At 45.2% G+C, this 15873-nt stretch overlaps 1 protein-coding gene across 4 annotated transcripts; it reads right to left on the reverse strand.

Annotated features, from left to right (window-relative positions):
* Nucleotide 1: 1 nt before the first annotated feature.
* ncoa6 (nuclear receptor coactivator 6) lies at nucleotides 2-15668 on the reverse strand. 4 transcript variants are annotated; one of them, XM_079675334.1, is made up of 17 exons: nucleotides 15542-15668; nucleotides 14057-14397; nucleotides 13428-13583; nucleotides 12165-12287; nucleotides 11721-11840; nucleotides 10676-11614; nucleotides 10392-10523; nucleotides 8518-9853; nucleotides 8288-8406; nucleotides 7644-8155; nucleotides 7311-7547; nucleotides 4206-7185; nucleotides 3196-3252; nucleotides 2735-2765; nucleotides 2260-2301; nucleotides 1879-2012; nucleotides 2-361 (listed from the first exon to the last, which is right to left on the reverse strand). In XM_079675334.1, exons 2-17 carry the CDS (start codon nucleotides 14355-14357, stop codon nucleotides 315-317), a joined length of 7266 nt encoding a protein of 2421 aa, XP_079531460.1. In that variant the 5' UTR covers nucleotides 14358-14397; nucleotides 15542-15668; the 3' UTR covers nucleotides 2-314. The 4 variants fall into 4 exon arrangements, with proteins under 4 accessions (XP_079531460.1, XP_079531458.1, XP_079531459.1 ...); XM_079675332.1 differs by having other exon boundaries at nucleotides 11715-11840; XM_079675333.1 differs by having other exon boundaries at nucleotides 11721-11843.
* Between the last annotated feature and the right edge of the window lie 205 nt (nucleotides 15669-15873).

Consider the following 15873-nt stretch of genomic DNA (forward strand, 5'->3'; position numbering starts at 1 on the left):
AAGCAGTAGAAAATTTAATTCAGTTTTACAACATAATTATACAATCATGACAAGCTCCGTCATCAGTCTTCACATGATTAATCCAGCATTTAATATAAAAAGCACATTCACACAAACACATACTGTATTGCACACATTCTAACTACAATCTCACATGATAGCATGGACAACACAATAGCATAATTATTTTTAAAACAATCTGTACATGGTTTCTTCCTCCATTCATAAACCGGAACAGAGAAACCAATATCAACTGATTCACAGCGGAAACAAAAACATTTACAGTACAGTTCACAGGTTTCCATCACTGCAGTCTATTTAGACTTCCTTCGTTTTGCCTGGGTGGGGCTCGCTCCAGTTTCTGTTTAAAAAAAAAAAAAAAAAGTATATTAGGTACAGGTAGTAGCTTAGGCAGTGGCGGTTCTAGGACATTTTACATGGGGTGGCAAAGCGGGGGCAAGAGGTCATGCCAGGGTGGCATGGGAGGGAGTACAGTATGTGGTATTTTATACTGTATATAACCTTTTTATTGTTAAATCATGCCCTAAGTGTTCTTAATGCTTAAGAGAAACAAGATGTTCAAACAAACTCAAATATAGTATAAAAAAGCAGAAAATACTCATGAATTCTGCTTACTGTAAGTACAGTAAAAAGTACTTAGTTATAATTAAGTACACAAATTACATCACCCATCTCTTAAGAGAGCTAAAGGTGACATGTGCAGCAACACATTTCAATACATATTTGTCAATACTAAGAGCCGCTAGATTGTGCTGTTGTGATGGAATATGTATGCAAGGAAAATAAAAACATACCATGTGGTCCAGCAGGAGTCTGATCTGCCTCCTGATCACTACCTCTGTCCCTCTTTCTGACACTTCATCTTTATTCCTCATGTACATTTCTTCTTCTTCACTAATGTCTTCATCTCCTCCTGGCTTTCTCCTGCTCTGACCCTCCTGGTCTCTTCAGTGTACTCTTTTTCTTTTCCTTTTCCTCTTTCTGTTCGTCCTGATCACTTCTCAGATATGTATTTTTTGTTGTTGAATCACTCCAGCTACTCTGGCCTGTAAGAGTCGACTTGTGAAAAGCACTGGTACAAATGCTTGTATAACTTTACACGTTAGGGCCATGAAGCTAATAAGTAGCATATAATAAATATAAAATCAGAAAGTATTTATCAAACGCAGACAGACAGCTGTGTTTAGAACTAGTTTGACGGTAAAGGATGTATCCTGGTTTCATTTATCAGCCTCATTGCTGTGATGTCTGAGAGTAATTTACGTGGATTGAATAGTACGGCATAGTTTAGCAAATAAAAGTGATCGATCTCCCAGCTAGCGCTGTCTGTATAGTAGGCTATTTTGTAACGTAACGCCCCAAACAGCGCCCGTCTGTTAAACGCTATCGATTCAAACGGCAGCGCTTTATTAATATCTTGTTTCAAGCTCTCGTCCATTGTAAAAACAAAACTAGTGGAAGGGAAAATGCTCCAAGGGGAAGCTGATCCACCCTCAGGTGCTGGGACAGCTCGGTCCCCCTGCAGCTGCGTGAGCCGCGGTCTGTGTGAACGCCGCTCCACAGTTTAATGCAGGGCCGTAGCTGCCTTTTTAACGGGCCTAAGATGATATTTTAAATGATTCACTTTTAATTAATGTACTGCTTGTTTTGTTGCCTGCGAAGCTTGTGGACATAGTGTACGTTTGTTTCTACAAGTACAGTTTTAGGGACACAAAAGTTAGGGGGGAGCTGGGGGGGAAAGGCTCTACAGTGAAGGGGCAGCTGCCCCCCCCCGTAGATCCGCCCCTGAGCTTAGGTATGTGAAGGTTAGGCGTAATGATATATATTATTTTAAAGCTGCATGAGTGGTTAAGTTACCTTTCACAGCAGCACTGGTTCCAGGCCTGGCTGATCTCTTCCTAATGCCGCTGTCTGCTACTGGCTCCTCCTCCACCTCCTTCTCTGCACGGGAGCTGCGTCTGCTCGGTCCCTTGGGCTTCTCCACAGCAGCCCTGGGAGGACCAGATAGAAAAACAACGACAGGGAAAGGAAGAACAACACAAGGGTTTGTTACTAAAGATGCATGGGTGTGCATGTTAACTCTGCTCTACCCAGAGAAAGGAATAATACCACTCAGGACTTTGCTGTTTTTCCTCGTCTACCACAGATACTGTCCATCTTCATCCCGACAGCTTCCACTACAGTACGTCGACATGATCACTGCTTGTCTTTGCAGCGCAAACATGTTAAAATACATACCTTGGGACTAAGTTGATGGGCGTCTTTCTTTTCTTTGCCCATCTGTGATAGAAGTGGAAAAACAGCGGTAATCTATAAACTGTGCTGAACAAACATGGCTTCACTTCCCCCACCATCATATGAAAAACCCCAGGAAAAGAGATGTGGCTAAAAAGGTCACTTGAGTGGTGCCATTTGCTTTGTGATTTGGCTGTTTTTTGCTTTAACTTCGGACATACATAAGTATATTTATATTGTTGCATGCCAATCATACATACCAAGTGCCACGTGGCTCATTGTTTTCGCCATGTACCTCTTGGCCAACCAAATGAACTCCCTGAGTTTCAGTAGAGTTAGAAATGTCTAAGCATTTCTCCAAGTCCAACTTTCAGAGATCAGAGTAAGGGAAAGCTTAATAGCCCCGAACACTCTCAGCATTTTGCAGCTAAGCAACAAACAGCAGTTCAAATAATCCAAATGTTATGAGGAGCCTTACCCCTGCTCAGAACTTGTCGAGACCTCTTCACCTGAACAGGACAAAGAAAACTGTTAATTATATGTCATGTAGTCCCAAGAGATGCATATGGTTTTCTATAAAGTAGTTATATTCAGGGCTGCACATAACTGGTGCGCAGGTGCGCATGTGCACCCGCCGCCAAAAAAGGAGCACCGGATCATTTGAAAAAAGCGCATTTGCGCACCAACATTGAGAGAGAAAGAGAGACATGAGAGAAGAGAGAAGTGGTAAGACGCGTGACTACGCTGCACGACTGCTTCATGCGCTCCCTGCTGCGAGGCACGGGCGCGCAACCCCCCCCCCCCCCCCCCGTTGACCATCTTGATACAGAGGATGCGCACCAAGCAGGTACAGGGCAAAAAAGTTATGTGCAGGGCTGGTTATATTCTATAAACAAGCATGTTTTAACAACAACTTAAAACAAAGATGACCACACTCACCCGTCTTCTCAATGGCGACAGGTTCCTGAGACTGTGAGACTTCTTGTTGAATAGATGCTGGGAAAAAATATGGAAATAGTTCAACTCACATTTTAATATGTACTCAACTTAAACTAGATAGAGATTGGCTATGTAAGTTTAATGTTTACTTGCACAGGTACGTACTATAACATAAACCAATGCCATACACACAACACAACATTTATAGTCTAAGCTAATTTGTAATGCCCTAGAGGGGCCTTTGAAATACATACACACAAACAACAAACAACAAATACACAACAGGAACTCAAAAATAGGTGTTCACATTAATCCACAGAGCTCATAAAAATAGTGATAAGACAAAACAATACAGAAACTAATGCAACAACAAAGTAACATCTGATTCAATTGAATTAAATTGATCAAAGTCAAGATCCAGTTTTAGTTCAGTAAAGAATTTCACATTTTGTCAACTCTATTAGAGAACCGCAGTGACGCGTCCTAAAACCCGGAAGTAAGTTAGCATTTTTACCACTTCCGGTTCCTTTGACAAAAAGCAATGCAATTTCTCCATAGGATTTTGGAAAATAGCTCGAAATAAGGTCTGTGTTTGACACACATTAAGAGACAGATCACGTTTTGTTCTACGACATTAAATACATCTGCAGTGACCCCACTGGTGATTTTTGAAGAGTTTACGTGTCTGAAAAACGATGGTTGTTAACATGTGGCTGAATAGGACTACAGAAGTTGTCGAGGCCGTTTTACGTCATTACACCGAACACGTAAAAATTCCCGCTAAGTTTGTTTGCCCTGTTCTGCTTGAAAGCCAGTACCTGCGCTCTTGTTTATTTTCGGGTTTGGCACTGCGGTTCTCTATTAATATAAGTGTAACCGTCTCTCCTCAACTATTACCACCTGTGAGCCATCGCACAAAGCAAAACTTTATAATTTAGTTTGTATGACACTTGCTTGACCTGAGCAAGCATCACGGCCAGAATATGGCAATTTTCCTGTTGTGCATTTACCTGGGGTTGTCTGAGTGGTTTCAACAAATTCAGCAGCAGGTGGCATGGGGGGCTCCACAGCTGCATCAGGCTTCACTTGTGGAAGTCCGCTGGGGTTAGCAACTGAAGGGGATGTGGTGGGGGCAACCTCCATAGCAGGTACAGATCCAGCAACAATTGGAACAATGGACGGTACAGGACTTTGCACGGGGGCAACCGCAGAGAGCAAGGTACCTGTGTTAGCACTGACTACCGTGACAATAGCAGCTTGAGATGCAACCTCCTGGGCCTTGCTTGAAACTGAAGCTGTGGCAGTCACTGGAGCCTGGGTAACAATCTGAGTGGGAACAGCCACATGTGCAGGAACTGGGATTGGAGAGGAGATAGCAGGCGGTGTCATGTTGTTAGAAGCAGCGACAGTACTATGGGGATTTGGTGCTTCAATTTTAGTGGCAGGAATAGCAGGAACATGAAGGGTCTGTGGTTGCACAGCTCCGGAGGGCCCCTTTGCAGACCTTTCTACGGGACTTAGCTGCGAGTCAACTGTACCAGAAACAGCTGCAGCAACCTGTGCAGGTTTACTTTTCCCCAGGGCAGTGGGAGACGGTGACATGGGGCTCTTTCGCATGTTGTTAGCAGCCCCAGGACTAGAGCAAAGAGGAGGAGAAGCCAGGGGTGGCTGAAAGGGAGATGATGCTGAAGGGCTTGGATTGGGAGATGGCTGCTTCACTGGGGGACTAGGTTTATGATCGGAACCGGCCTCACTTAGATTCTCTGGCTTTGGAGGCCCTGGGTTAATTTGATGAGAAGCTGGGGGAGTACCAACTGGGACTGATGAGGACACACTAGTGGCAACCTGTACCTGTCCTACAATACTTCTGGTAGGCTGAGTGCTGCCGATGTTAGCCCCTGAGGACTGGGTAGAGGTTGGAGCAGTTGAAAGTTGGATGTTTGTAGTGGACAATTGGATAGGCCTCACCATTGTGAGCGGCTGTGGTACCATTGTTGTATTAGGAGCCACAGATCCACCTGGGACCTGGAAAATTGGGTTGATAAATACAGGGGTGGTGGTGATAAACTGTGGTCGGGGGACCGGGGCCTGCTGCCGGATGTCCTGAGGTCTAATGTTCTTGTTAGGGACAGCCACCATGGTGGAGACCATAGTTGTGGGTGCCTGGGGAGTAGGGGCAGAGGTCATGGGGTTAGAGGTCACAAACACAGTTATCTGGTTTGGGGACATTGTGCTAGAAGAGGCTGGGATCTGTATGACCGATTGAACACTTGTCCCTGGTTTGGGACTAGGGCTTGGTTTTTGAGCCACGCTGGAGTTAGAACTGGTACTAACCGTCGAGGCAGGACTGCTCTGGCCTGAAGTGACTGTGTTGGGGCTTAAACTCATGGTGGCATTAGTGTTAGTACTAAGGGTGGGGCAGAAGGAAGGGGTTGGCTTTACATTCGGAAGGCTAGGGGTAATATTAGAGGTCACGTTAGTGCTAGGGTGGGAGATGGGAATTGAAGTAGACTGCAAATTAGGACTGCTGGTAGAAATAGGAACAGTAGGTTTTGGTTTAGCTGCCAATTCATTTATAGTGGCAGAAGTACTAACAGCAGCTGACATTTCTGTACTCTGGGAGTTACTGTGGAAAGGTCGCCGTGAATCCAAAGCAGACTTAGGGCTGTCCTTTCCCATTAAATCCCTAACAGTGTTACTCTGTATGGGCCGAAGAGGCATGATTGGAATACCCGAGTTATCAAGTAACTGGTTGAGGGACGTTGGCCCTGCCCTGAGAGTAGGCGAGACCTGGGGGTCGTGCATATTGGGTGCTGTGTGTGCTTGTTGCCTATCAACTGTGCCACCCTGATGTTCCGGGTCAGGTTTAGGCTGCTGAGGCATGGGGAAACGAGGGCTTGCCATTCTGGGAGCTGATAACTCCCTCAAAGGCTGTGGCTGGGGGTGAGGCTGAGGCAATTGCCGCTGATCCGCTGCCACCATTCCCTGACTTTCCCTGACTCCCTCAGCAGGGTTACCTTGCATCCCGTGAAAAGGACTCTGGGTTTGTTGTGCCTCCGTGGACCCACTAACTTGTGAATGCATAGATACTGGACTTGGGGGTACTGATGATGGGCTTAGCATCATCGTTTGCCCCTGAGGGTTGACCAACTGCTGCTGGGGGGGAGGGCAGGTGATTGCCATCTTTGTCCCCTTTTGTCTCCCTGGACTTGGGGTGGCTGATTTACGACTAGAGGCTGGACTCGACCTCCGACTATTGCTAGGACTTGCTCTCTTGCCCTGTCCTCCAGGCTGCTTGTCCTGTTTAGTGCCTGCACCTCCCATTCCAGTGCCAGTCGAGAAGGGCTGTTGACTGTTGTTGTTGTTATTTCCACCCATACTGCCATTGTTGTTGTTACCTGGTAAAGTTAAGCCAGGAGGGGCCTGCCCAATGGCTTTCAGAGTTGTTGGGTTAAGACCTTGCTGATCAAATCCCCGGTTAAGGTTAGGCTGCCTGGGAGGCAGAGGAATGTTGATTTTGGGAGGAAAAAGCCCTGCAATAGAGGCATTTAGCCTCTCAGGTGAAAGGTTGATTTCGGAGGGCTCAGTACTGGGTGGGCGATTTGTTGGGGTGAGAGGATGGTGGTAGGGCCTGGGGCTGGCTCTGTTTGGGGTTTTGGGCCTAGAGCTCTGAGAAGTTGTGGGGACATTTGGGAAATGAAGGCCAGGCATGGGACCTGCTTGCTGAGGCTGACTGGGTAACTGTTGCTGGGGACTGGCTACAGTGTGCTGGGGCATTGTTGATGGACCAGGGCCTTGCTTCATCATGTGAGTGTTAGAGCCCTGATTGGCCATCATCTGTTGGGTTCCATTTCCAGGCTGCACCCCAATTTCTTGGCCAGTAGGCCTGTCCTGCTTAATGTGGCCCCCTGCAATGGGCTCTTCAGAACCGGAGCCTTGAGGACCCTGTCCTGCATCAGGATGGGACATTCTTCGTGCAGCCCCTGCAAGCTGGAAAGGAGAACAGACACAAACATGTACAGCTTACTCCAAAGAAAATAAATAAACAGCACACTCACAAGTTGAACCCAAATCATGCCATATGATTGTCAATATTGTGTTAACATGGCTCTCACCTGTGGGTTCACCATCAGGGGCATCCCTCTGGCTTTATCAGGTGACGGGGGTACCCCTCCATGTCCTTGAAGACTGATCATTACAGGCATGTTGCCTTGCTGTGAGACAGGAAGCCTCTGCACCTCCGGTGGATTGCCCATGCCCCTCGGAGGGAGCTGCCCCCCTGAAGGGATGGACATACGATTCTTTGCCTGCTCCTGCTGCATCTTCAGCATCATCAACATCTGCTGTTGTTGCTAAAATGAAAGCATTTGAAAAGTACAAATAAATAAAAAGTTAACCATTGCTTTGATAGAACAAACACTCATTTAAGTATATGATATTAAATATACCTGTTGTTGCAGGTGTGGCTGTTGAGTTTGCTGCTGCTGTTGTTGTTGCTGCTGCTGCTGCTGCTGCTGTTGTTGTTGTTGCTGCTGCTGCTGCTGCTGTTGTTGCTGCTGCTGCTGCTGCTGCTGCTGTTGCTGTTGTTGTTGTTGTTGTTGTTGTTGCTGTTGTTGCTGATGCTGCTGCAGCTGATGAGGGTGCATTTGAGGCTGGCTTTGACCAGAAGTTTGCGGCCCCGTCATCCCCTGCTGTCCTTGAGCATTTGGGAGACCCTGCATTTGCATCTGTTGCATCTGTTGCTGTTGCTGCATCTGCTGCTGTTGCTGTAATTGTTGCTGTTGCATTTGTTGTTGTAATTGTTGCTGCTGCTGCATTTGTTGTTGCTGTATCTGCTGCTGTTGCATGTGCTGCATTTGTTGTTGTTGTTGTTGTTGCTGTTGTTGTTGCTGCATAAACTGCATCGGTACCTGCTGCAATACTCTCTGGTCTCCAGGTTGTCCGGGAAAACCTACGTTAACTGTAGAAAGGCATACATATACAAATCAAACACACATTTTGAAAGGCTGTAAACTTGCAAAAAGTAAACAAATCACTAACTGAATGCAGATACAAAATGATTGCCAACATGATTTATTTGAATTGAATTTACCTGCAGGCCTGTTGGGAAAATCAGGGAGTTTCTGGCCAGAGTTTTCCAAACCCAAATTCTGTTCACCACCCAGATTTGGCAGTTCGGGATCATCCATGCCAGCAGTCCCATCAAGACAACTAAAAAAGGTAAATAGGTGAATTTTATAAACTAATTCATGTAACAATGATTCCACTTACTTCAACTGTCCACTATAGAAGGAAATAACTATAACAAATAAAATGTGTTACCCAAGTCCTTCTACTTGCTGCTGTCCTTCTCCCTCTTTGGGCTTTTTCTTTCGTGCTGGTTTCTTCTTTTTGGGTTTGGCCTGGTTGCCACCACCTGCTCCCTGTTTTCCTCCTGGCCCAAACTGGCTGGCTGAGATGTCACTCTGCAGCAGGTTGACCAGCAGTGGACTAGTCAGTGTTACGTCCTTGTTGACAGGAAAGCCTCCTTGCTGTGCACAGGCTCCGCCCATTGGCATCTGACCTGGGAACTGTGAGTTAAAGTTCATGCCATGACCTGCAAAGTGGCCATTTCCCATCTGCATGTGCTGTGCGCCAGCCATCATGCCTTGCTGCTGCTGTGCCTGTATATCAGGGACCATCTGCTGGACGCCCAAGTCCCCTGTGCCACTGTTAGGATCCCCTAAAGGATGCTGGTGTTGTTGAGCTGCCTGTTGTTGCTGCTGCTGCTGCAACATGACCTGTTGCTGTTGTTTCTGTTGCTGCTGTAACTGCTGCTGTTGCAACTGTTGTTGGATAAGAGGATGGCCAGCGGGGAGCCTCATCTGTTGACCATGCATGCCCATAGCTTGATTAGGATTACCAGCAATAGGAACTTGCTGTGGTTGTTGCTGATTCATCTGCTGGTGTTGCTGTTGCTGCTGCTGCTGCTGCTGCTGCTGCTGCTGCTGCTGCTGTAGCTGTTGCAACTGGTGCTGTTGCTGTTGCTGCTGCTGCTGCTGTAGCTGCTGCTGCTGTTGGAGTTGAGCCATTTGCTGCTGCTGTTGGGGAGTCATCTGCTGAGGGCCAACCTGGCCCTGAAACTGAGCCATGTTACCTTGAACGTTTGGAGCAGGGCCACGCATCATCTGGCCGGGCATGACCCCAGCTGGAATCTTGCCTCCAAATGCCTGCTTATTACCTTGCATCTGGTTGGCAACCATTTGTTCCATCATGGAGTTTTGTTGCTGTTGTTGCTGCTGCTGCTGCAGGAGCATGGCCTGGTGCGCTTGGCCTCCAACCATCTGACCCTGCCCATGCATCACCCCCTGGCCTTGCTGAAGCATCATTTGCTTGGGTGGGGTCATCCCTCCTCTCTGCCCTTGACTGAGGGGCCTTGAGAGGACAGTCTGACCACCACCCTGGCCTTGAACCTTCTGGCTGGGGGACGAAGACACGGGCTGGACCTGATGCTGGAGGCCCATAATCTGGGTCTGGAGGCCTTGCTGTTGCTGGCCAATACTAGGCCCAGCGGTTGTACCAGGGGGAAGACCCGCCATGCCACTTTGTATACCCATAACATTTGGCTGGGAATGGGGTGGACCCTGCATTGAGTTTGGTGTGGAGGCTGACGGAGCTCCTGATTTAAACAAAGAGGAAAAATAATCACTTTTGGTGAAAGGTTTTCACAACAAGTAATACAATAGCCTTCTATTAACTGCTTGTTAAACCATGGCATTTCAAATTAGACTGTTGACACAGTAAAGCAGTTCATCACATCTAAATATGAACAAAAAGCAGACTACATAGCTGAACTTGAATGAATGAATGTTCCTGTGACAAGTTGAGTGAAACAGCATAAGTAATAATTATATATATATTAAATACATAAATAATGTCTAAATTACGACTCAATCTTAACATGTTTATTGTGATATTAAAGCATTATTATTTTTTTATTAATATATGCTTTTTAGAAACAATAATTATTGCTGTTGAAAACAATTAGTATTTGCTGATGCCTAAACTATATCATAAATGCACATCAATTCAGTAGTGTATATTTTTCAGTATTCATGTTGTAATGGTTTTTCCAGCAGTTGTTTTTAATCAGTCAAAGAGCCTTTGTAAATATTTTATAAAAATGCTTTCGATTGCGTAAACAGCAAATATCTTACCTGAGTGGGTCATGGCTTGGCTGCTCTGAAGCTGCTGACCGGCTCCTCCACCAGGGGTTCCTGGAGTGTTGGCACTCACCTGACCTTGGACAAAGTTGGGGTTTGGAAAGCCCATGGGACGCTTCGGCATGCCTGTAAAATGTATTCAATTATTTTTGTATTGTCGATATCAGAGTACTTAGTAATTCATTAATTACTTAATACAGCATTTACGAGGAAAAAAAAGAAGCACATTTTGTATGTTAATTTTAGTCTACCTAAACAATGTTACAAACGTAGCCCACCTGGGTGAACTTGAGCCCCAGGCTGTCCGTGCTGGGGCATTCCCATGAATCCTTGTTGCATGTTACCCTGTTGGCCGAGGGCTGCTCTTCCTGGCGATCCAACGCCCTGAGGAAAACCCTGTGGAGTTGTAGGTCTCTGAGCCATCATAGGAGGAGTCCCAGGTGAACCCTGCTGAAAAGGAGACGAGGAGGACCCAGGGGACTTGGCAGTGAGGTTGCCCTGCGGTCCAGATGTAGGTGGAAGGGGTGGAGGAGGTCTGGGCTGTCCTACGACACCTCCAGGGCCAGCCTGTGGGCCTTTAGGCTGGGGGGTGGCAAACTGACCCACTCCTGGCTGTTGCTGTTGTTGCTGCTGTAATTGTCCCTGTCCCATGGCATTGAATACCTGCCCAGCTTGCTGGCTGCCAAATGGGTAAGGGGGTGGGGGATGGCTGGGAGTTTGAACTGCAGCAAGGGAGGGTGGACGTTGAAGCATTTGGGCTTGTGGTGGGGGCTTTCTCCAGGCAGGGCCTCCTTGGGCGGCTGGTGACTGCAGCACCCCAGAGGGCAGCTGGTTCCAGCCAGGAGGCACAGCCATCTGGCCTGATGGGTTGAATGGAGGTCGAGGTCCAAGCTGGGCCAGTTGAGCTTGCTGCTGGGCCTGTTGCTGTTGTTGTTGTTGCTGTTGTTGTTGTTGTTGGTGATGTTGTTGTTGTTGTTGTTGTTGTTGTTGTTGTTGTTGTTGTTGAAGCTGTTGCAGGGCAGCAGGATTAAGCAGTCTGCTACCTTGCATAGTCTGCATGTGATGGACAGCTTGAGGAGGCATGGGGCCTGAGACATGTGGGCCAGCCTGTTGGTGCTGAAGCTGCTGCTGCTGCTGCTGCTGCTGCTGCTGTTGCTGTTGCTGTTGCTGCTGTTGCTGCTGAACGGACATACCTGGCATCATTGGATCCATAACATCTGTGGGATAGGAAGATTGACATTTACATTATTGTATTGTCCAAGCTGTAAGACATTTAAACCTACAACACCTATCATTTAACGTACAAGAAATAAAGACCTGAACCTGTCTGTGAAGATGGTCTGGGAACACGAGGATGCATCTGTCCACTGCCGCCTGGCATCATAGCCTGAGCTGCCATTCCAGGCCCGGGAGGAACCATCGCTGGATTAGCCATCCTCACTCCTCCTTACCGGAAACATGTGAAAATTGAATCATATTGTAGAAACAGGCAAATAACTAATATATACAATGTCAGTAAACATTGATTAACAAAATAACAGAATTATAGTCAGTCACTAACTAATGAGTTGCTATGACACACTAAAGAAAAGTAAACATCCAAGCCACACGTTCAGTTAGGCTTTGTCTTTACAGCTTTTGTTTTTTTCACAGATGCATACGTGTGTGGAATAAAGGAGAAAAAAAAAGTAAAATAATGACTGTGCAGTATTTCATTTTTTGATTGGTATAAAGGCAACATGTAAAATACATTTAGTAAACTCATACCTGTACCAGGCTGACCCGGAAATCCAACATCCATTCTCATCTGGCCAGGTCCTCCAATTGGTCCATTCACTCTGGCTTCTTGTCCTCTAATTGGTCCCACAGCCACATTGATGGCTCCTTCCCCTGAACAAAAATTGAGGAGAGATGTTTGCTAGGGTCCTGATTAGACCCTCCAGAAAAACGCGTGCTAAATTCCTTGATTATGCGATTAAACATGGGGGGTTTTTATGTGATTTTATGCGGGGAAGTTGCGAAATATGCGGGAAAAAATAATAATTTTTTTGAAAAATATTTGGCTGTCTTATTTATTCTCTCTCACACACAACCTGCCACTAACGTTAAACCCCTTTACTATTCAATTAAACAAATTCAATGTTTATTTATTGTAAAAGCAATTGGGCTCTTTTAATCACACACACACACACACACACACACACACACACACACACACACACACACACACACACACACACACACACACACACACACACACACACACACACACACACACACACACACACACACACACACACACACACACACACACACACACACACACACACACACACACACACACACACACACACACACACACACACACACACACACACACACACACACACACACACACCATTCTGTTTTCATTTACTCGTTCGTTATCTGACCAGCTTCAATCTTGTAGGCTACTCACTTCGTTTCTTGTAGCCCTCGAAAGGGTTTTGGAGGTTGATGCCTACGTGAACGTGAGTTGTTTGGCTTTCTTGTCCGCAGCAGCAGAAAGCATTTTCAAATGTTTGAATGAATCAAAGTGGGTCGCCACCGTCGATTTTCTCTTATGCTCCAACGCACAGTTGCACGGGGTGCAGAATAGTTTTCCACCACTTTTTGCCCGGTCTTTAGTAGAAATGTTCGTCGGTAAATGAGATGGATTAGATGTTTTCATCTTAGTGTTTTCTCTATCGTGTGAGCTCCACACGTTCACTCTATACAGTGTTGTTTACATTCTGTGATGCACGAGCTGATGACGTCACGTCACGTCACGAGTTAACTTTTTTTCTTCTCAACTTTGTGTGGAAAAATGCGGGGATTATGCGGCCTTTTAAAAATCTGCGCCATTTAGCTGATTATGCGGTAAATTCTGCGATCGCAGAATCGCGTTTTTCTGGAGGGTCTACCTAATTTGTATGCTTTATTCAAAGGTGCCACATAGGTAATAAATGTTGTCTCTTGCATGCTGTTGGAGTGTGTAGGTTGCGTTGTTACCTTCTATCTGCACAGAGAGGATCCCCAGGTCTCTGAGCTGCTGCTGGTTGTTCTGGGCCAACAGTCGGAGTCGCTCAGCAGCATCCCGAGGAATGTTAAAGGTAACACGCACGCTGTTCCACGGCTCCACATGCTGTGGCTGTAGCCTATCAGAGCCTAAAAGAATGACAAAGAATACAAGTTGCAATTGAAGTGCAAGTTGGAACAACAAAACTAAAACTATTGATTGGAAAAGGATAAGGAAAGGAAAAACAAAACTCTTGCTGCTATATTCCACAAAGAAATGTGGGCATGTTTCAAACGTACGAATTCTGCAGGTGTATCTAAACTAAGTACATATACAGCAAATACAAACACCACCCAATTATCTATAACATGGCTAAATATTTACTTCAAGTGTTATCAGTCATTAATCAATGTCAAAACACCAAATTACATCGAAGAATATAAATCAACCGAGTAGAACATACTTTTAGGATCTTTCCAGAGTTGTAAATTATTTATTAAGTGTGTGGCAATTGCACACACTTGGCAATTTATTTCAATATTATATTTATAAATGTTAGGTTTAACAGTAAAAAAACCCTGTGCTATTTTTCCCCAATAACAATGATAGCTACAGAACTTACCCATATCAAGCATGTTGGGTATCCCATTGAGGATAGTGTCAAGTTTTTGAGCGAAGTCCTCGTCCTCCATATTCCCTTGAAAGGCTACAAAAACTGTAAAATCTCTTCTCTCTCCTCCGTTTTCTTCCAATCCATCTTGTATGTTGACGTTCTCCTCCTCCTCCGTAAATGTGGCTTCATGGCTACTGTCAGCATCCTCCCCTGCATCCTCCCCAACGCCAGAGTCCCTGTCGGAGTCATTATCGGGTTCCAGGTACTCTGTCCTCTGAGACAGCGGAGGTGGGGTACGTCGATGCGCCATCCTCCCTTCTTACTAGGAGTGGCGTTTTGACCGTTTTAAGCTGAAATTGTACACAAGACAGAAACAGATCACTAGTCCATCCCATTCAAGAGTAATGTCACAGTCAAGAAACAACAGAGATGGCTATTCAAATTGGGAACAATCAGAAATGAATTAGTGGAAGATGCCTTATACAGTAGAACCAGAGGTGGAAGATGTACTCAAATCTTGTACCTACTGTAAACATAGGAATAACACTAAAAGTACAAAAGTAGAAGTATCTATCATGCAAATTGGCCCATTTCAGAATAAAATTAATTGTGTTTTGAGTGTAATTATTGATGCATTAAAGTGTTATCAAAGCTTGCAACTGTAGCAGACTAAAAATACACTATTTACCTCTGAATTGCAGTGAGGTAGATGTACGAAAAACACACATCCATCAAAATTGTAATTAAGTACAGAACATGAGTAAATCTACTTAGTCACTTTACACCACCGAGTAGAACATATGCTGGATAAATAGGCAGTAGGATGTCAGGTATACGTTATACACTGCAAGCTTCAAAAGAGACAACATCACATAAATATTTGTTCGCATAATCGTGAAGTAAATAGATGACGTTATCGCAGTAATAACACACGTTAGTATTGACATCATTGTGACCGGTGATGCTAAACTTATAACAGTAGGCATGTCAACATCTTACAGAAGTGACTGTAGGTGGTTGAGAGGTATTAACTGCTGTGTGATTTGCATTAATGTTGAACAATGTTGAATTGTATAAATCAGATGCCATAACCGGTGAGCAGCTTCACGATCGGCCCAGCAGCAGTAGCACGGGCCTTGACGCAAACGTAAGCTAACGTAACGAAATATAAATCGGCAGGGAGAACACAAATATCCTGCATCCCATGCGAGTGTGCACACCCGTGCCAATATGAACACCGCGTACAATTCAAATGAATATGTTTCCTGCAGTCACTGCATTACGAATGAGGATAAACATTAAATGTCAAGGCGGTTCCTGCTGGTTTCTCCGAACGCTCCAGTTAGCAAACGTTAGCCAAGTTAGCCTTGTAGCACTGCAGTTAATTCATCATGAATGCATTGAAACAAAACCGATTGGCTTCCAAATTAGTTAGCTTTAACTTGTCGCATATCGTAAGCAGTACAATCCGCATAAGAAAAGCAAAAGCCTTACCACATATATTCATCTGACACTTAATTCGACCATTCGACATCTGCTAGCCAGATTAGCTAACAAAACATGAACCACAAGCAAGAAACAATGTCAAGCTAGAGACGAACATCGAACAGTACTATTTCCGGTATTACTTTCCAAAATAAAATCCCAGTTAAGGAAGAAGCAACGTCCCTTTCATGATAAAAAATGTATTAATATTAGGAATAACTGCCTTGTGTAAGCCTAAAGACTTGTCTACAGGTTACTATTGTATGGAGCTATGGATTATACTGAAAGAGACATTTACGTTTTATTGTTTCAATATAAATGAAGGCAGTAGTATAGTTTTA

The sequence above is a fragment of the Notothenia rossii genome (assembly GCF_949606895.1).
Source record: "Notothenia rossii genome assembly, chromosome: 4".
NCBI classification, from domain to species: Eukaryota; Metazoa; Chordata; class Actinopteri; order Perciformes; family Nototheniidae; genus Notothenia; species Notothenia rossii.